The 20845-nt window shown below is 44.8% G+C and overlaps 1 protein-coding gene across 1 annotated transcript in view; it reads left to right on the plus strand.

Moving 5' to 3' along the window:
* The window catches only part of IQCA1 (IQ motif containing with AAA domain 1), a 144073-nt gene that overhangs the window by 88896 nt on the left and 34332 nt on the right, over nt 1-20845 (plus strand). The window contains exons 12-15 of the mRNA XM_041767589.1: nt 4547-4611; nt 8407-8489; nt 15145-15252; nt 18888-19087. Of these exons, the coding sequence (XP_041623523.1) occupies nt 4547-4611; nt 8407-8489; nt 15145-15252; nt 18888-19087 (456 nt within the window). The remainder of the gene's footprint in view (nt 1-4546; nt 4612-8406; nt 8490-15144; nt 15253-18887; nt 19088-20845) is intronic.

Raw genomic sequence — 20845 nt, forward strand, 5'->3', positions numbered from 1 at the left:
AAAATAAGTCCTCAGTACATATTATCAAATAAATTAGTCAAATTGAGATCCCATGCAGATTGATCCTTATAAGCTAAATATGTGCCTCGAGATGTCACAGTATAGCATCAATTGTCCAGCAGTTCACAGCATCCAGCCACCTCCTTTCTGAATCCATATTCACCAAGCAACGTTCTGATAAGTTATTATAGTTTCCTGATGATTTTTCTATAAGATATGAGTCTACATGGTCTGTTCCTCTTGGCAATTGTATATCTGATTCTAAATTCACCAACTTAGATTATTCCACTTTCCACTTTCTCCTGTTATTTGTAGATCCAAAATTAGGCTTAGGGAGCAGACTATCTTTATTAATTTTTTTCATTCAATAGCATTTATTGAGTACTGTATGCCAGGTATATTTCAAGTCACTCAGAGTAGATAAGAGAACAAGACAGACAAAGCATCTGTACTGGCAAGAGCAAGTTTCCAGATCTGCAAGATTGGATCGCTCTGGATGTGCTGTCATCCTCATGATGACATCACTGGGTGAGGTCCTACCTCTCAGAGGCCCTCCTTTCCTAAGTTCTCCTCCTGTTGTAATCATGGAAGTTTTAAGAATATAGGAGTTCCTGGAGAAGCTAAGAAGCTCCTTGAGGGTAAAATCTTTGCCTATTTTTTGCATTTGCCAGAGAGCTAGCATATATAAATGGGAGAGGGAGGAATGCCTTATTTAAAAATAAATTGAAAATCTACTTTGAAAAGAAACAAGTGAACATTCTACAACTGAAAATTGCAGGAGCAGAAACTAAGAACTCCTTGAACTGGTTCAACAACAGCATGGGCATAGCAGAAGACAGATTGAGCTTAAAGACCAGCCAATAGGAAATCTAAATGGAAGCGCTGAAAGAACAAGAATGTAAAGAACAGAACAGAGAATAAATAAATTTGAGACATAGTCAGTGGTTGTACTGTATATGTAATTGGAATCCCCCACCACCACCAAAAAAAAGCAGGAGAATGGGAAAGAAGCAATATATGAAAAAGAAATGTCCATGAATTTTCCCAATCTGATGAAAGACATGAAGCCACAAATTCAGGAGCCTCAATGAGGTCAATGAGGTCTGAGTAGAACAAACACAAAGAAAACTACATCTCAGGACATCATGGTCAAAATGCTGAAAAGTTGAAGATAAAAGGCAAAATCTTAATAGGTTTGTTTTTTTCTTTTAAGACACAGTTCCTTTAAGGAAACAAAAATAAGAATAAGAATTACTGCTGACTTTCTCAACAGGAACTATGGAGCCAAGAGGCAACAAATGACATTTTAGAGATTGGAAAGAATTAACTGCCAACCTAGAACTCCGGACCCAGTGAAAACATCCTTCAAAAATGTAATGAAATAGAGATGTTCCTGGATAAACAAAATCTTAGAGAACTTATCAGCAGCAGATCCACAATATGAAAATACTAAAAGAATATTTTTCAGGCTAAAGGAAACTGATCCCAAATGGAAACAATGAAGTGTAAGAAGGAATGATCAGCTTTTGAAAATATAAAACACTACTTTTAGAATATTCTGTTTTTTAAGGCAAGAATAATAACAAAGTCTTAGGTATTTATATAACATGTAGAAATAAAATATATGACAACAGCAACTGATAAGGTAGGTAGGGGTAAATGGACTTGTAAGGTTATTGTGCTGTTCAGGCACCATAAAGTGCTAGTTCAAGGTAAATTGTAATAAGTTAGTATTATATTTTGTAATTCTTTAAATGATACTAAAATGTATAACAAGAAGTAATAGTGAAGATAACATAGGAAAATAAAAAATACCTGATTGATTAGGAAGACTACAGGAAAGGAAAAGGAAAAGGAACAGATTGCACAATTAAAAAACAAATATTGGAGGGATCCCTGGATGGCTCAATGGTTTAGCACCTGCCTTTGGCCCAGGGCATGATCCTGGAGAACCGGGATCAAGTCGTGCATCGAGCTCCCTGCATGAAGCCTGCTTCTCTCTCTGCCTATGTCTCTGCCTCTCTCTCTCTCTCTCTCTCTCTCTCTCTCTCTCTCTCTCTGTGTGTGTGTGTGTGTGTGTGTGCATCTCTCATGAATAAATAAATAATTTTTTTAAAAAATAAAATAAAATAAATAAATAAAAATAAATATGAAGATGATAGAATTAAACTAAACTATTGGTAGAGGGATAGATACATAGATCAACAGAACAGAATGCACAACCTGAAGTGAGTCCACATGAATATTCCTGACTGATTTTTGACAAAGGTACAAAAATTTAAGGAAGAATAACCTTTACAATACATGATGCTGAAACAATTAGATAACCACAGACAGAAAAAAATGAACCTTTACCTAAGTTTCATACATTGTACAAAAATGAGCTCAAACTCAAATGCACTTGAATGGAAAATTTACAACTATAAAACTGTTACTAAAATATAGGAGAACATCCTTGGGATCTAAGGCTAGAAAGAGTTCTTAGAATAAATAGCAAGAGCAGAATTCATAAAAGGCAAATTTAGACTTGATCAAAATTAGAAACTTTTCCTCCATGTAAGATTCTAAGGAGAACATGAGAAGACAAACTAAAGACTAGGAGAAAATATTTGCAAACCACATATCTGAGGAAGAGCTAGTACCTAGGGCATACGAAGAACTCTCACAACACAACAGTTAAAATGCAATTGATTAGAAAATGGGCAAAATACACAAGGAGGTATGGCACTGGTGTGGCTGTAGAGAGGGCAAGAGAGCATGGGAAAAGATGCCATTAGCCATGAGGGAAATGCAAATTAAAATCACAATGAGAGGTCACCACACTCCCATTAGGATGGTATCACCAATTGCTGGAGAAGATGGGAAGAAACGAGATCACTCATACATTACTGGTGGGAATGTGAAATGGTATTGGCACTCTGAAAAGCAGTTTGGCACTTTCTTTGCAAACCAGATGTGCAAGTACTATACAACCAAGCAATTGCACTCATGGGCATTTATCCCAGAGAAACAAAGACACACACACACACACACACACACACACACACACACACACACCTTCATTCACAATAATTCAAAACTGAAAACAGCAATAAAAAAGAACAACCATTGATATATAGTATGACCTGGCCAGATTTCCTGAGAATTATAACAAGTGAAAAGCAAAAAGATATGTACTCTGTGGTTTTGTTGATACAACATTCTCAAAAAGACAAAATTATGGAAACGGAGGAGAGATTCATAGTTTCTGGGGGTTAAAGATGAGGTGCTCATGAGAGGGAAGGGAGTGGGTCTGGAAAGGGCCCCCTGAGGGGTCCTGGTGGAAATGGAAATGTTCTGTATCTTGACTATTCCATTGTCAATACCAGTGTCTTGGTTGTGACTTTTGGTTCAGGTAGTTCTGTAAGATGTTACTTTTGAGAGAAACCTGGTAGATGGTACTCAGGATCTCTGTATTATTTCTTACGACTGCGTGTGAACCTACCATAGTCTCAAAATAAAAAATTTAACGTGTAAACACCTGAAAATCATGAAGTATAGCTATGTGCAACCACATTAAGTGAATCTTAAGAACATGATACTGGCTGAAAGAAGCCATAGGCAGTTTATATTGTACAATTCCGTGGACTGCAACAAGCAGTCTGAATCCACAGTGAAGTCTACCCACAGGATCTCTCTCAAGCTCCTTTCCAGGGATGGTGAGAAGACATTCTAGATGTTGATTCAGGCAGTGTTTATATGGTTATATGTAAAAAAATAAATGCAAAAGTCAGTCAGCCTGCACACGAGTATATTCACGGTGCATAAATTATACTGCAATAAAAATAATGAATGAATGTGGACATGGACGTGGAGGAATGAAAGATGCTAGGATAGTAAGAAAGTGCCCGACGGTCAGTCTGCATGACGGGGGAGCTTGGGCGGAGGCCTGAGAAAGAATATGAGCCAGTAAAGGAAGAGAGCCAGGCTGGAAGAATTGCATCCACCATGGTGGTGAACTTTAACTTCATCCCATGGGCGATGGGCAGGTACCAATGGGTGCTTTAAACAGAGTAGTGAAGCAACCAGCACTGTTTTGAACAATCATATTCCAAGCACTTCCCTCCGGCTATCCCAGTGATCAGAATGCAGAGCCCCCTGGGATGCAGATCTGGGGCCGAGGCTAACAGGGCATGAGATTGGATGTCAAAGACCAGCACAACTTGATGGCCTGGGCACGCGGTGCTCTCATCCTTTGTATGTGAGAGCCCACAGGAAGAGAGCCAGAATGCTCAGAACCTGTTGGGAATCAGGCCTTGTGCAGGCTTCGCAGTGGTGACCTCACCATCTACCCACCCAGGGATGTGCCCACATAAGCAACCTGCAGTTTCCCAGGCCAAGCCTTCCGTCCAGGAAAATGTGGCAACCGCACGTCCAGTGTGCCACAGTGGATGTTCCCATCCCATTCCCTGCCACCACTAACAAAACCAGCTGTCCTCCCTAGTATCTAGAGCTAATTTGCTCACTTGTTTTTACTAAATTGTTGACTGTTTCCATTTTTTTCCAGAAAAAGAAAGGGAAGAAAGGCAAAAAAGGGAAAAGAGGGAAGGACAAAGATCTAACAGCTGACAGGTGAGGTGTGCCCTAGTGCTGTTGTACTGCACGTGACGGGCTCCCCAGAGCAGAGCACAGGTCACCACAGAAGTCCACAGCTCCAGCCTAGGAAAGGCACCCCTCTCTGCCCACCGCACTTCTTCCCGCCTCGAAGTGCTGGGGCGCTCTGCAGTCCTGCATGAAATGCAGCCTCCTAGGGACACCTGGGGGACTCAGCAGTTGAGCATCTGCCTTTGGCTCAGGTCGTGATCCTGGTACCGGGATCGAGTCCCACATCAGGGCTAAGCAAGCTCCTGAGGGGAGCCTGCTTATTCCTCTGCCTATACGCCGCTTCCTCTCTCTCTGTGTATCTCATGAATTAATAAATAAAATCTTAAAAAAAAAAATGCAGCCTCCTAGCCTGCAGAGATGTACGGCAAAGGATGTACGCCAGGGTCACCTCTGAGATCATGTGAATTTTTTAAGTTTTAAAATTCATGGGGATCCTTTTGGTTTTAAGATTTTATTTATTTATTTGAGAGAAGGAGAATACGAGCACAGGGAGGGATAGAGGGTGAGAGAGAATCTCAAGCAGACTCCCCACCCAGTGCAGAGCCTGACGCAGGGCTCGGTCCCATGACCCCGAGATTGTGACCTGAGCTGGAAACAAGAGTCGGACACTTAACCAACCAAGAAGCATCCCAAATTTCATGGGGTTCTTAAGAAATTGTTTAAGAAATAGCATCCTGATCCAACTTTTGAGGGAGTACTGACACTCCACGAGGGCAGAGACTGTTCCCATTTCCTGCCCTGTCCCGGGCCCGGCCCACTGAGGCACTTCACAGATGCTCGTTGAAGGAAGGACAAAGTTTTGCCATGTTGAGGGATGTTTCCATTTCCTTGAGCTCTGCTGTCCGAGCTTTGATACTCATGAATCATTTTTAAATGCTCATTTTTTATGCTGAAATGGCCCTTCAGTGCTTTAACACTGGAAATAAATAGAACCTGGGTTTTCGGATAATTTCAAGGAATGTAGTGGAATCTAAAAAAACAAAACAAAACAAACAAAACAGATGCAGGAAATAAGCTAGTGGCCACCAGCTGGGGCAGGGCTGGGGGACAGGTAGAAAAAGGGGATCAAGAGGCACAAACTTCCAGTTATAAAATAATTAAGTCAATAGGATGTGATGTACAGCATAGGGAATATAGTCAATGATATTGTAATAACTTTGTATGGTGATAGATGGGGACTAGACTTATCGTGGGGATCATTCTGTAATGTATAAAAATACTGAATCACTAATAATCTAAAACTAATAGGATACTATGTGTTGATTATACTTTAAATAAATAAATAAATAAATAAATAAATAAATAAATAAATAAATATCGAACAAATACAATCCCTAAGAAAATGTCAGAAATCATTCTGAAGGTAATACTTTTTCTCCCATGGGTTTTATTAATGGGTGTCACATACATATTGCTCCCCTGTTTGGGAGTGTTTTCTAGTCATCCCCTGCCTACCAGGGATATATTCCCAAACTACTTGAGAGTGGATCCATGAGAAAGGAAGCCAGCTTAGAAGCATCCAGAAGGAGAGAGGAGGCCAGAGCATACCAGAGCTAGTGCACATGCCTGGAGCCTGCCAGGTAGCCCCTGGAAAGATAGCCAGAGGGTGTGTGGGCTTTAGGCTCTATAGAGAAAAGGCTCGCACAGGGTACCCATAGAGGCAGGTTTCCTCACTTGAGGCTCCATCATCTGGGGACAGGTTCAAAGTCAAGATGCTATAGCTGACTGATGCCTAAGAGGGGCCTAGTCAGCATCCTGAGAGTCAGGTGCCTATTCCTAGGGCACCAATCCCTCCAAGTGCCAGCACTAATGCCTCCTGGGGACCCAGGGAGCTCCCTTCCCTAGACAGGGGTCCAACCTATGAATGCACACAGTGCCACAGGACACAGCTGTTTTGTAGTAGCTTTTAAAACCCACCTTTCTCCTTTGCTCTTACATTAGCCCCAAAACCAAGTACATCTTTCAGGCGAAGAAGATTATGCTAAGTGCCTCATCCAGACACAAACCAGAGCTAAAATCAAATCAACCAATATGACCTGACCACTAAATTCAGGTTTATCATTCACATTCTCGTGCATATAAAGATGAGTTTACCAAATAAAATGCAGCTTTAACAATACAGATCACACGTATGTAGCTCATGAACAATATCCATTAGACATTGAATATGTTCTTACACTTGCTTCTGTATAATTGAACTAGCGTAAATGGGCCAAAAGCGGTTCTCTAGTGAAATAAAGAGAGACCAGGACTGTTTTATTCACTTTTATGCCCAAAAGCATAGAAGTAACTGGCTGTCTCATTCCTAGAAGACTTTTCATTTCAATTTTGGAGACCCTACGTCTCTGGACTAAGGCCAATCCCACCAAGACACTCTAAGACAACTTTCATTTTTCTCATCGAGTTAATATCAACCTGAAACCAGTACTTTTATCATATTTAAGGTACTTTTAAAGTGGAAAATGTTTTATTCCATAACAGAAGTTTATTTCACTGGAAAGATCCAAATACAGGCTTGTGTTCCAACCTTCTTCATGTATTTTGTTTTGATTGTTTTAGAGAATCTTCTTCAATTTTATGTTAACATTTTATGCATATATTCTATGTTTATTATTAAATCAATATTCTAGTTTAAAAAAAAAGGACAGTTGGTACTTTCTTGATACTGGTCAGATACTATTATCCCAAATCCCATTACAATTAAAACCTTCTTAATTCAACACAGAATTTTAAATGTTATTTTAATTTAAATACTATTTTAAATATATTTGAAAGAATAAAATTCTGGTCAATTGAAGAATGGGGTCATTGAATTAATATTTATCCCAATGGTATTTGGCTTAAATATAACTGATATTCTTGCTCACATTAACCTGGATCATAGAACAAAGAACTAGTGAAATATAGTTAATATATTTACAAAAATCCTTCATTCTAAAGAAATACTCGGGTAGAACTAAAGCATAAGGCCCCTAGAAATGAAAAGGGAATAGGCAAAACATCTCAAAGGATTAAACTCAATGTTTGAGCTTGACCTATCTAAATTCCTACAAACCAAGCCCCAGTTAATTTCACTGGGAGTTTCAATCATTAAGTGGGATACTGTCTTGATTTTTTCCCTCAATTAGTATAAATTACCAGTGTGCTGGCTATATGCCCAAGGCCCTCTTAGGGAAGTGGTTTTGACATCTGTAAACACTAAGGAAAAGTATAACATCCTCCAAAAAAAAAAAAAAATCATCACACTCACTGTGTTAGACATTTGTCTTTCGGAGTAGAATTAGCTCCCCTATAAGCCTTTGTTCTTTATAGATATTTCTCCTAAACTATTATGCTATTGGGTTAAAAAGGAAACATCAATTTCACAAAGGATTAATGATCTACTACGGCTTGCAGATGCTAACTGAATGTATAATTGTGGGCCCATTGCGCTACTATTATTGGGCAATTTCTAATTCATATCTGTGCCGTCACAAGGACTAATGAAAGGGCACACTGGAGGAGCGATAGCTGGTCTCAGATGCCCACAGATATCATTCTTATTAATGGGAAACGTCAGACGTACACACGGATGAGCAAAAGTATTGTTTTTAAAGCCTAATGTGTCCCCCAAATTGGAGAAACGCTTCCAAAAATCAACTTATTTGCATAGATGCAAATGTGCTTAGAAATAGATCTGGTGAAAGTTCTCTGTGTATGTGATTAACAGAAATGCTGATTTTATTGTCTGCTCATGGAATAGCTGGTCTGCTTTATCACCAGGACCATTGAGTCTCTGTATAAGGAACTGGTGGAAGAAGGGCTGCTGATCCAGGCTCTGAAAGTTAACCTCTCTGATTACATCGGTAAGATACACCAAGAATAACACATGTATGTACCACATATGTCGCCCCTTGGGTTGCGAGGTCCCGACAGCTGGAAATAGGTTTCCTTTGCGTTTCTGTCCAAACCAAAACCTGGCCCCCGTGGTGGCTTGTGGTTGATTTTGGTTGGCCCGAATTGATTTTAATTCATTCCGTGCTGTGAACGCACAGGTCCAGCTCGCTCCCAGCTCTCTCTGAGCCTACTAGCAAAGTTCCTTGAGGCGTGCTGGCTGGCATAAGCCAAACTGAGGAAAGGAATTGTTCACACTTTCAGATTTAAACAAAATGCCCCAGGGAACAGCACCTGGCATTTGCACAACACACAGTTCTTAGAGGAGGAATTCCTACCAGAAAGGGCCACCACAGAAGTAGCTGAAAAGAAGGAGGGGGGACATTTGCTATCAGCATCCCCAACTAATGTTTTCTCTTAATTAAAAAACAAAAACAAAAACAAAAACATAATGACCTGAAAGCACACTTAAAATTCTTAGTAATCATAAATAAATAAATAAATAAATAAATAAATAAATAAATAAATAAAATAGATAAAAATTTCTTCCTAATCCCAGCACCCTGAGGCAGGTATAATGTTCCCTTTCCCTGAACATTCTCATATGAACCAGAACATTCTCCCACATAACCACAAAAGAATAACCACACTCAGACAACTTGACATTATTACGATGCTGTTACTTAATACCTAGGAAGCGATCTACTCCCCCAATTGTCCTAATATTGTCCTTTATAAATGTTTGTCTTTCTGAATCCAAGATCCAATCAAGGACGGTGGCTGTGGTGCTCCTATCTGGTTAGTTGCCTTTCCTGCCTTTGATCTAGAACAACCTCCAACCCAACATCCTTCACACCATTGACAGTGTCAGAGTCCGAGCTGTTTCACAGACTGTCCTTCCACAGACGTGGTTTGATGGTTTCCTCGTGACTGGATTTGGGTTACACATTTCTGAGAGGCAGACTCCACAGGTGATATTATGTCCTCAGTGTTTCACGCTGGGAGCATGTGTGTCCCATCACTGGGGACATTAAGTTCCATCACTGGCCGAAGATCTGTTCCCCAGATTTCTCCACTGTCAAGCTTCACTTTAACCTTTGTAGTTAATGAATAACCTGGGGATAGGGGAGATTCTTCAAAGCTCTGGAGAATCTGTTCCCAACTGGCTTAAAGTTTTTATCATCCACTGATGATTTTTGCCTGCTTTGATTACTGCTAGGGGGGTTATAAAAGGTGGGTCTTCTATTTTTTTTCATCCTTACTATGTTTAGTAGGTGCCATTCTTCTAGAAAGATATGTCCTTCCCACCCTCTTCTTAAATTGTTGTGGCATCCATGTAGAAACATGGAATCTCTATCTTTTATTGTATTATATTTTACATTGACTTAATTTTAGCCTGTAGGAACGAGAAGGTTGACATTTCCCTCTGATCAAAAAAAAAAAGATTACTTTAATCCCTTTGAAATAAAGCTACATTTCCTTCTTGAGGGTCTGGAGGAGCATTCATTTTTCCTAATAGTAAAAGAACTTTGCCACAACATATACTGGGTTATATATTGGATTTCTATTTCTTTTATGTGTTTCTTGTTCAACTACTAAAGGGTTTTCTCCTGGATTCCCTTGATTTTGTTTTGTTAATTCTGTTCATGTGAAAAAATGACATTTTTCACAGAACCCTGACCCTTTCCTTGTGATTGAGATCTCTGACTTCTCCTCAACTGCCATCTCTTTTGACATTGTGTCTTTTTGTTCATCGCTGAATTTCTAGTGTTTATACAGTACACGGCACAAGGTGGAGTCTCCAAAAATAATGAACCTATTTCTCATCTTCTGTTTGATTTCTTACCCATCTTGGACTTTGCAATGATCTGTCCGTTTCCAGGCAGCATCTTTATGACACTGAAGGCCAAAGTGACTGCAATCAGACACTTAACAGTGAATTCAAGTGAAAATGACCCAGTCTAATGATAGACATTTTTCCAAAGAGGACATCCAGATGGCCAACAGACACATGAAAAGATATTCAACATCTCTCACCATCAGGGAAATGCCTCACAACCGCGATGAGATACCACCTTACACCTGTCAAAATGGCTAAAATTAACAACACAAGAAACAACAGATGTCAGTGGGGATGTGGAGAAAGGGGAACCATCTTGTACTGTTGGTGGAGATGCCAACTGGTGCAGCCACTCTGGAAAACAGTATGGAGTTTCCTCAAAAGTTAAAAATAGAGCTACCGTATGATCCAGCAATTGCACTACTAGGTATTTACCCAAAGGGTACAAAAATACAGATTCAAAGGGGGTACATGCACCCTGTTGTTTACAGCAGCATTATCAACAATAGCCAAACCATGGAAAGAGCCCAGATGTCCATCGACAGATGAATGGATAAAGAAGATGTGGTATATATACGATGGAATATTATTCAGCCATCAATAAGAATGAAATCTTGCCATTTGCGATGACATGGATGGAGTTAGAGAGTATTATGCCAAGCGAAGTAAGTCAGTCAGAGAAAGACACATACCATATGATTTCACTCATATGTGGAATTTAAGAAACAAAACAGACTAACATAGTGGAAGGAGGGAAAAAAGAGAGAGAGAAACAAACCCTAAGAGACTCTTAGAGAACAAACTGAGGGTCGATGGAGGGGAGATGGGTGGGAGATGGGCTAGACGGTGACGGGCATGAAGGAGGGCACTTGTGATGAGCACTGGGTGTTGTATGTAAGTGATGAATCAATGAACCGGAAACCGGCATTGCACACTGCATGTTAACTAACTGCAATTTAAATTAAAAATCTGAAAGAAAAAGAAAATGACCCAGTCTAACAAAATCAGTCATTCTGCCACAGGGGCTTTTCCATGTTTTCCTTTTTTTTTTTTTTTTTCCCTGTTAAAATTCCTTAGCTTGAAAGACAGCAGTGGATCGTGCCAAATCCCCACATAAAAATAGACAATGCATCCAGACAGCAAAGACGGAAACCTGCAGACAACATTTACACCAAAACTAAATGACAAGGTCTCCCCTCAAACCTCAAAGTACAAGCCACTAGGGACACAGAACAGAGGAACACCGAACCAACCAGCAAGCACTCACCGGGAAGCTAAGGCAGCCGCAGCATCTGTGACCAGGAGGGGTCCGGCCACCTCAAAACACACCACCGTGCTTTTAATTTATCTGGAAACAACAGAAGAAGGGGCTCCATGACAATTAAAAAGCTACCCAGAGCCAAACTTACTTCTAAAAGTATAGAAATGCTGTCTCATATAAAATTAACGTCTTGGAAACATCCAAGATCAAAGCCTATGCAAAGTTTCTATCAAAAAGAAAGAAGAAGGAACAAATTAACATCACAAAAAGACATGTAAATGGAGCCCACTCTTTCAAGCAAGCTAACACAATAAGAAAATTACAGAAGAAATGTAAGAATACACGAAATGGAATTAGAAAAACTCAGAAATGAGCTGACGAAACTCAAGGAATATTAGAAATAAAGAGAAAAAATAATTTCAGAAGATAAATTGCCATGCAGGCAAGAATGAGTAAGTAATGCTTCGAGAGAAATAAAATATGAAAGACAGAATGTCCCCTCCCCGACCTCCTCGCCCTTTATGGGATCCTTCTGTGCCTCAGTTTCCACAATTAGGGGAATAAGAGCAGCTCCGGCCTCATTAAATCGCTGTGAATAATGAGTTAGGGGATGAGGCCTTCGGGACATGCTTGGCCTGGCGCAGAGCTAGCTATTGTCCTGCTCTTGCTGGTGGCGGCGTTCTCGCCCAGCCTTTGGCAAGCTCAGGGCAAAAATACAGGGAGGATAGTATTAATCATAAATTAATATCCCCCCAAATTAGCTGGCCCCACTCATGGTTCAGCCACTGGGCTTTTGGGGGAGCATTGACCCAAGGCCAGAGTTACTGTGTTGGGACCCTCTCCTGGGTGTTCAGAGCCTGCCCTACAGAGGAGAAAACTCAACATCGTAGACGGCATGACTCACACGTGTACACATGAACCCCCCACCCCGTCCCCCAAAGCTTCGGAGAAGGTGATGCCCAGGCAGGTGCACCGTCTCAGCAGCGCTGTCATGACACGAAGTCAGCCTGGAGCCGACTCTCTGCTGACCTTGTCCTGGAAGCTGGGCGGCCTGCGTCCAACCCAACAGTCTAGAAACGGGAAATCATTATTATTTTCATGTCTTTTTGTGATGTTAATTTGTTCCTGACTCCTAAGCATGCAGCACGCGTCCCGGTCCCTGTCGTTGGAGGAGTGGAGGTGGCAGGATGTCCACCAGCACGTCTGCTCGTGAGCCTCGGCCCCTCATCCCCCAGGAACGTATTTAGGAACCTACGATTTGTTCAAAATTGCTCGGTTCTTCATACCCTTTTTATGCTATGTGGCGCAGAATGGAGTATTAGAGGCCAATTGGCACCTTTATTTCTCAATTACTTTTTGATTTCTCGTTATTTTTTTTCCCTGCTCTGATGTCCCCGTTCTCTCCCATTATTTCACTCCTTCTGTACCAGTTTGCTAGGGCTGCTGAAACAGGTGTCACAAACATGCCGTCACAGCCTGCAGGCCAGAAGCCCAAGATCAGGGTGTCGGCAGGGCTGGTTCCTTCTGAGGGCCTGAGGGAGAAGCTGTTGCTTCACTGAGGCCTCCATGCCCCCTCCCTCCAACCCCTGTCTCTCTTGCTCCGACTGCCAGCCCTCCTGCCCGGCCGCCCCGCTGTCCCCGAGCTCCTGTGACACTCTGCTGCATCTCCCCGTCCCCACGTCCACTCCACACGCCCTCCCCGTGCCCACGCCTGTGTGCAGGTTGCCCCTTTTTGTAAAGGACACCAGTCGTCATGCACTGGGACCCACCCTAAGGACCTCACCTTCACTGGTTATATCTGCAGCGGCCCTATTTCCAAATGAGGTCACATTCTGAGATATCAGGGATCTGGATTTCAACATAGGAATTGTAAGGAAACACTGGCCGACCCACAACACATCCCCTGTTTCTTTTGCATCCACTGTTGTAGGCTTTCTGGCCTTTGATCATGCCTTGGACTTAAAATACCTTTTCCTCCACCGTTTCCCTCTTCCCTCTCTGGCGGAAGACCTGGTATCCATATAGGGAATCCTGAAGTTTCTAAGCTCCGCCTGCGTGGATGGGAAGGCCTTATGGCTTCCACGTCCAGTGATTGCCAAACACAGCCACGAGCTTCCAGGATGAGACTTAGCCCTTGGCAGGTGGCCGGGGCTGGTCGTGTCCTTCACGCCATCAGAACCAACACCCACTAATTCAACTTAATATGATGTGTCTAAATAAAATCTGTTAGGTTCTAGAAAATATGGTGCATCTGTATATTAATATGGATTTATTTAAGCAGGAAAATTGGGGTCACTTTCAGATCACCTCCAATGTCATGTTTACAGCAATAAGCCCCGGATTTAGTGGTGGCTACAGGATCTCTTCCAGCTCTAGTGAAGGCAAAATTAACCACTCTCCTATTTATTACCTGTTCATTAAAAAGCACGGGGATCGGAAGCCGCAGTGGAAGCTTTCACTATCACTCATTCTCTCCAAAGTCCCTTGCCAAGGACTTTTTTTTTTTTTTTTTTTCATGTAGGAGCCTGCCCTCCACAACAAAACAGCCAGCATTATCTGGTCCTTAATTCTAATTGGCGTAGCATTCAAAAATGCTTTAAAAGCTTTTATTTCACATACACGTAAGTGCATTATATTTGACATACATATAGAACATCAAGAGCTCTGCAAGATCCATACCTCTTATAGAAAGAAAAAGTCAGGGAAAAAATGGTCCAGACACTGTGACTCATGCATTGAATATTTTTCCTTCAGATTCAGGTACAAATCAAGAGAGAACCGTATGAGCATATAAAGGTCCCTCCTCATGACAAATGGAGACAGGCAAACTAATTTTCTTGGTGACCTTATCTAAATTACTTAGAAAATAACACTTCAGATTTATGACTAGTTACAATTAAGACCTTTGATGCCTTCTAATTAAACCTGTAAAGATTTATTTCTGTATTATTCCTTTGGTAATCCTTTGAAAATGATAAAAATGTAAATGAATATTACCCTCAAAAGGAGATGTTTCTATTTATCCTAAATTAGACTCATAGCCTTCCTTTCAAATGATTGCGTTTTAGGTTCAGATTTACACTGCTCCAGTACAAATTCCACATGGATCTTAAATAATTTATTTTTAAAGTCTGTGCAAATGTTAGACATAATCGCTTCGAGTGAGAATTAAATAAAGCCTACCATGTTTTAGTCTACTTTGCATGTCCTTCATCTTAGAACTTGGTGCCACTTCACGTGTTCGATATTTCACAGGTTATTTTTTTTAGAAATCCCGGGAGGTTAGTGTCATACTCAGCAGACTTCCCCGTGACCGTAGCCAGGAGAGCAGTGCTATCGTGACGGGATGGGTTTTCCTCCAGGCCTTTGTCTGAGAGAAGATGTGCTCTTCATGACTCTCGGGAACACCATTCTGTTTGCTCAGAAGTGTTGACTGTGCATTCTGTGTTAGTCTTGCAAGTGCCAGAATGATGCAGCTCAGACCAGCCCAGGCTCCCACTGACTTATGCTGTTTCTGTTCCGCTAGGAGAGTACAGTTACTTGGGGACCACTCTTCGCCAGGTGTCCATAGAACCCATGCCTTCGCTCCTGGATGTCAGACAGCTCATCGCCCTGTACGGGATCTTGCCACTAGGTAAAGACTCCACACACTCGTGCTTTTCCAAGGAGCAGGGGTGCCCTAGCTTGCCGCCTTTGGCAGCCTCGTCCTGGTGGAACTCTTCGTGCTGACAGTTTCGAGGGAGGGTAGTTCTCTGGCCACCCTGCATCCCGAGAGCACAGGAGGGTGCTACCCGGGGCGGGGCACGTCGGCACCGCTTTGGTGTGCCTGCTTAACATTCTGGACTGAAGGTCCCCTCGGCAATCATCCGGAGAGATAATAACCCAAGCAAGCACCTGCAATTAAAATTAATCAAATTAGACAAAGGGCTAATGTTAGGCTTGCCTTTTACACACAGGCTTCTGTTACTAGGCCCTTAACAAGGCCGGCCTTTCATGAATCAGTGAAAGTGTGTTTCATGCATCTGAAGGATCAGGGCTCCACCGGTTTTCACCGACATCCACTCTAACTGCTAAATACAATTCGACCGTGATTGTTGGGGCCAACGGACCAGACTTCTGCAGCGCGCCGACAGGTGCAGGAAGGGCGGGGCTCTTTGTCACAGAGCTATCTGCTGCTTTCCTTCGCCCTTATCATTTTAATAACTTTTTTTATGTGCATGACCTGAGTCATCTGGGGCAGGGGCAGGGGCAGGAACCCCAGCCAGGCTTTGCTCTGATGGCAATTCTGGAATAGAAATCATGTTTTATTTGTTTGACTGGCTTTAAAACAGTATGGGAATCGTTTGGGCACTTATAATACTGTTCCCCTTTGACCTAGACCTACGGGCAAGAAATAGTTCATTCCTCTTTTTAATTTAATGCCGAAGTAGTAAGTGGAATTGGGAGTCAACATAAATTTCATATATATATATATGGTATATATAAAATATATCATAAATAAGTATATGATACTTTGGGGGTCAACAAAACAAATATGCGATATTTATGAGGCCCATGCCAATAAAGTAATTAGCCCCCAGCCCTCATCACAGCGTGATGGAAAGCAGTAGAGCAGAAAGCGCCAAGACCCAGCGTGTTTTTCATGGAACTCCTAGGACATGAGGGGGGCGGTGTGTTTGATCCTTGGCTCGAGGATAAAAAATGATGGATGTGGCTTCCAAACTGGCTTAAAAGCATCAGAAGAAGGATGGTCGAGACGCATCCCACTTGAGCCCTCCTGTTGTCATTGCGGATCCTGCAGTCGTTATGGGCTGCCCACCTCCCCCAGAGCCACCGGGCCTCTCTTCTCAGGGCCCGTATGTGTGTTTGCAAGACACAAAGAGGCCAGACGGCCAAGTACGTTCACAGGTCTGCTTTCAAGTGCTTCCTTTAAACTTCATAGATCTAGAAGGGTACCAGTTACTACAAGGGATGTGTTTGTGGGCCCTGGTGTCCAGGTCACCACTGCCAGGACCAGCCCACCCAGCCCCTCTGCAGAGGGCCCTGAGGACACACCGTGAGGCCACTGTGCACCCTGGGCCGGGCAACGCAAGCACCTGGTGGCCTCCAGAGCCCCAGGAGCCTCAGCCAGGGCTCCCGGGACGAGGCATGAGCTTTCCAAGCCCCCTGGGCACATGAGGGAGCACCCAGGACGCATCTGGTCAGCATCCCCCCAGTCACCCTCCCAGAAATGTCACTGTCCCACAGAACATGGAGGGAGGAGGGCACTCACGGAGCAGAAGCAGGGTGCTGACAAGTTTTACACACATCGTTTCAGTTCCCCACAGAATCAGTGGAGGTGAACATCCCCACGCTTACAGACGAGTGAGCCTTTCCAGGATCCTGAGGAATCTCCTCAGAGTCTGGGGTCAGAGGGGTGGCCGAGCAGGGTTTAGGAAGGATGCGGATCACCAGCCCCCTTGTGATTCTTCAATCCTCGGGAGCCGAGAGCCCGAAAGGGTAAATGCGCAGAGGCCCCGACATTCCCTCTGCCTCCCAGCAGTCCTGCGTATTTGTTAAATCTGCCGTTGAAAGGCGGGGTGAGCAGGAGAAGCCGTGGCCCGCGTGGCGGGGGTGCCCACCCATCCGATCGGCTGTGCAGGGGCCGGCGAGGCCCGAGTGCAGAGGCCTGCCGGGACCGCCGCCTCCCCCTCTCTGAGTGACCCCCGGTGACCCCGTCTTCCCCGGAGTGAATGGACCCCCCCCACCCCGTCCTGCCGCTCCCTCCCGCTGCCCCTCCCCGGATTCCAGTCCTCGCATGGTCCTCTCCGTGCTCCCTGCTTTCGGCCAGCACTCTTGGCAGATCTGCACCCCCCGCCGCCCCCCAGGGGCCCCTACGGGCGCATCAGTGTCCCTCCCCAGCCTCGGCTGCATCGCTGGTAAAAACTGTCTGCCGCTCCCCACTGCCTGCCTGACTTCCCAGCCCTCGTCTCTGCACGTTGCCCTGCTGTCCCCCTCAGAGGCCAGCTCAGGTGCCACCCTCGCCCGGAAGCCGGGCCTGAGCCCCCCGCACCCCGCCGCCCCCTGCCAACCCCGACCTGGAGTTAGCCTTCCTCTCTGAACCTTCCGTGGCTCACTCGATCTCAGCACCCTTAGCCTCCCGTCTGGTCACGTCGCTCGGGGTCAGCTCCCGGCCCGGCCGTAAGCCCTGCACAGCAAGTCCGGACCCCTCCACGCTGGAACCCCCTCCGGCCCCGGGACCAGGGGCTGCACGGCCGCCCTGACAGATGGTGTCTGTCTCCCATCATGAGACAGAGAATCTCCGTCACCGTGTGACAGTATCGTAGCCCTCACCGGCCCCGAGTAGAGCGTGCCTATGCCATTGCATTTTCAACAGAACTTGCTCGAAACCGGATCCCAAGTCTATGTTAGGGAACCATAAAAATTGTTTCTGCTCCTTTGCTAAATTCCCTATACATTTTCAGTTACCCCAGGGGGGGAAAAAGGCACAATAATAATTGTAATAGGAGTATATTTGCCGCTGGTCAGAGATGCCCAGTGGCTGACCAAAGCCGAGTCCCATGATAGTAGACGTTGTGACCACAGCACTTCCCAGGATCTCATTTTAGAATTGCTTAGTGCCGCCCCGCGCTCCGCTTGTGTTCAGGACGACAGAAGACACTCAAGCCCGAGCCCCGGAGGACGTGGACAGTGCGACGGCCTCTGAGTGCCTGCGTGGTGACTCGAGGCACCCCGCAGCCCCGAGTCAGGTGGACTCTGTCCCCACTGCCGGGCTGGGACCCGGGGCTGAACCGCACCTGGCTCTCGGTTCTCTCCTTCTCCTCCCGAGAATCATAACGAACATTCTCAGGCCCCTGACCGGCTGCGTGTCCACATTCCTTTCCCTAAGCTTTCAGAGAATGTCACACCACTGCCGACAAGCAGATCCGCCCCCCCACCCCAAAAAAATGTCAGAGGTAAGTTATGGCAGGAATGTTCTTTAGAATTATGAGTTGGAGGAAATTCTAGGGTGAGGGCAGCAGGAAAGCCACGTACAGAATAAGCAAGGAGATCCTGTGGTCCCACCTGGAGCCCTGACCTACAAATCAAAGGTGTCACGGGCCAACTAAGACGGTGAGGTGTGCCTCCGGGTAGAAATGCTTTGGACACATTCATCACTGTTGCAGAAACTGGGGTCACACCCTGCAGGGACAGCCGTGAGGGATCCCGGTCTCAGCGCCCCTTGGCTTCTCTGCGGGATTGTAGAGCCTGTGCCTCTGCATTTTGTAGGTTCTGCAACGGTGCACGAGAAAGCTCCTCTGGTGAAGTCCCTGCTGCTGGCAGGGCCATCCGGGGTAGGGAAGAAAATGCTGGTCCACGCCCTCTGCACGGAAACGGGCGCCAACCTCTTCAACCTGTCGGCAGCGAACATCGCTGGGAAGTACCCCGGCAAGAACGGCCTGCAGATGATGCTGCATGTGGTCGTCAAGGTACTTGTTGCATTTCTTGGTTTCCAGTCCCCCTCCCTGGTTCAAATCAGGTGTTCAAATCCCGCCGTTAATGTCCTTAAGCCAAGGAGCAGGGACCCTGGCAGATGGTTGCCTTAGGCTGACGCACCCATCTCTCCTGAACTCCCCGATCGCATCCTGCTGTGAGTCACTTCATCCTCGTCTGGTCGAGCATCCCACAGGGAGAAACAGCTTCTTCCTTTGTGTTAACCATCCCTGCTCCGCCGTCCAGATCAGCCTCCTCCCGCCACAGGAATCCTTCCTGAAATGCCCCTACCTGTCACTGAAATCATAAGCCACGATTTCTCTCTCCAGCTCCCTCCTTCCTTCCATAATGACGCCAGCCACTTGCATTTTGGGGTGATCTTACACACATGGTGTGAGCTGCCAGGGTATGGTCCGTTGGGCACATGCGCTCCCCACACAGGTGAGACGGAGGAGCCTGCAGGAAGCTAAGCTGACCACAGGGGAAGGTAAATGCTCCATGATTTCGGGGCTGGAGGATAGGATACCCTAAAAGATCCATGCACGACCCAGCCCCGTGATCTTAGGCGAGCTCTTCCCCTCCCTGCGTCTCTCTCGTACCACCAAAATGAAGCAATGGTACTGTCAGCCCTAAAAGCAATGATTCTCTGATATTATTTAGATGTGGGTGATGATGGTAATGGGTAGGTGTTAAATAGGTAGGTGACAGACACATCGGGACACAATATGCATTTATACACATAAGGATTAGCAAGTTGTCAAGCACTTGGATACAGAACACTCATCTTTAATATTAAAACCTCACAGGACTTCATTGTTATTTCTTTGAGTTGGTTGTCCTTATGCTGTTCTATTCCATTGTAGTTGCTAAAATGCCAGATAAGCCAGCTTTGACTGCGCAAAGGTGCCCACCTAGCAAGGACTCCCCCGTACCTGGGGCGAGGTGTCAGCTGCGCATCAGCTCGGGGGCCCGGAGGCACAGATAAACGCGGGCGCTTGCCTGCTGCCCATAGGACTGGTTCCTTCTCCACGTCATGCTGACAGCCACAGTGAGGACGTGATGGCGATGGGATTTTGTTCTCCTGGCCACATGATCCCCACCACTGCGGCGAGTCAGGACATGGCCCCCCTCCCCTTTCCCCACCTGCTTGTCCTGCAGGAATCCACGGAGAGAGAATTTTGAAGAGCTGGGAGGTGGGAGGGGAGGAAGGCAGGTCGGGAGTAAAGACCACTAAGCTGTTTAGGAGAGTGCCTCGCCTCGTATGGACCAGCTGGGTCGCCTCTTTGTGTTGTTACATTGCAGCCCCATGAAGAGTCCATCCTCATCCCAATTACAGATAAAGACCCTGGGCCTCCAAGAGGTCCAGTAACTTGCCCAAGGCCACGTGGCTGAGCTGGGGTTCAAACCTAGGTGCAGCTCTTCTTTGCCCTCCTGCACCATTTTTATTAAGGTAAAAATTATATATGGGGAAATGCAGAGATCTTAAGTGTACATCTCAAGTGCAAGCTTTGAAAAATGTACACAACCGTGTAGCCACCATTTTCACGGGGTTTTTGGTCCTCATGTAACTTCTTTTTTGAAGTATCTATCAGGTCATTCACCTACTTTTCACTACGTGGTTGGTCTTGTGATTTGCAAAAGTTCTTTGTATACTCTGGATATGAGTTCTTTGCCAGACACACGTGTTGCAAATATTGTCTCTTGTTCTATGACTTGCTTGTTCATTTTCTAATTTTTTTGTTGTTTATTTGTCC

Source organism: Vulpes lagopus, chromosome 8, assembly GCF_018345385.1.
Source record: "Vulpes lagopus strain Blue_001 chromosome 8, ASM1834538v1, whole genome shotgun sequence".
NCBI lineage: Eukaryota > Metazoa > Chordata > Mammalia > Carnivora > Canidae > Vulpes > Vulpes lagopus.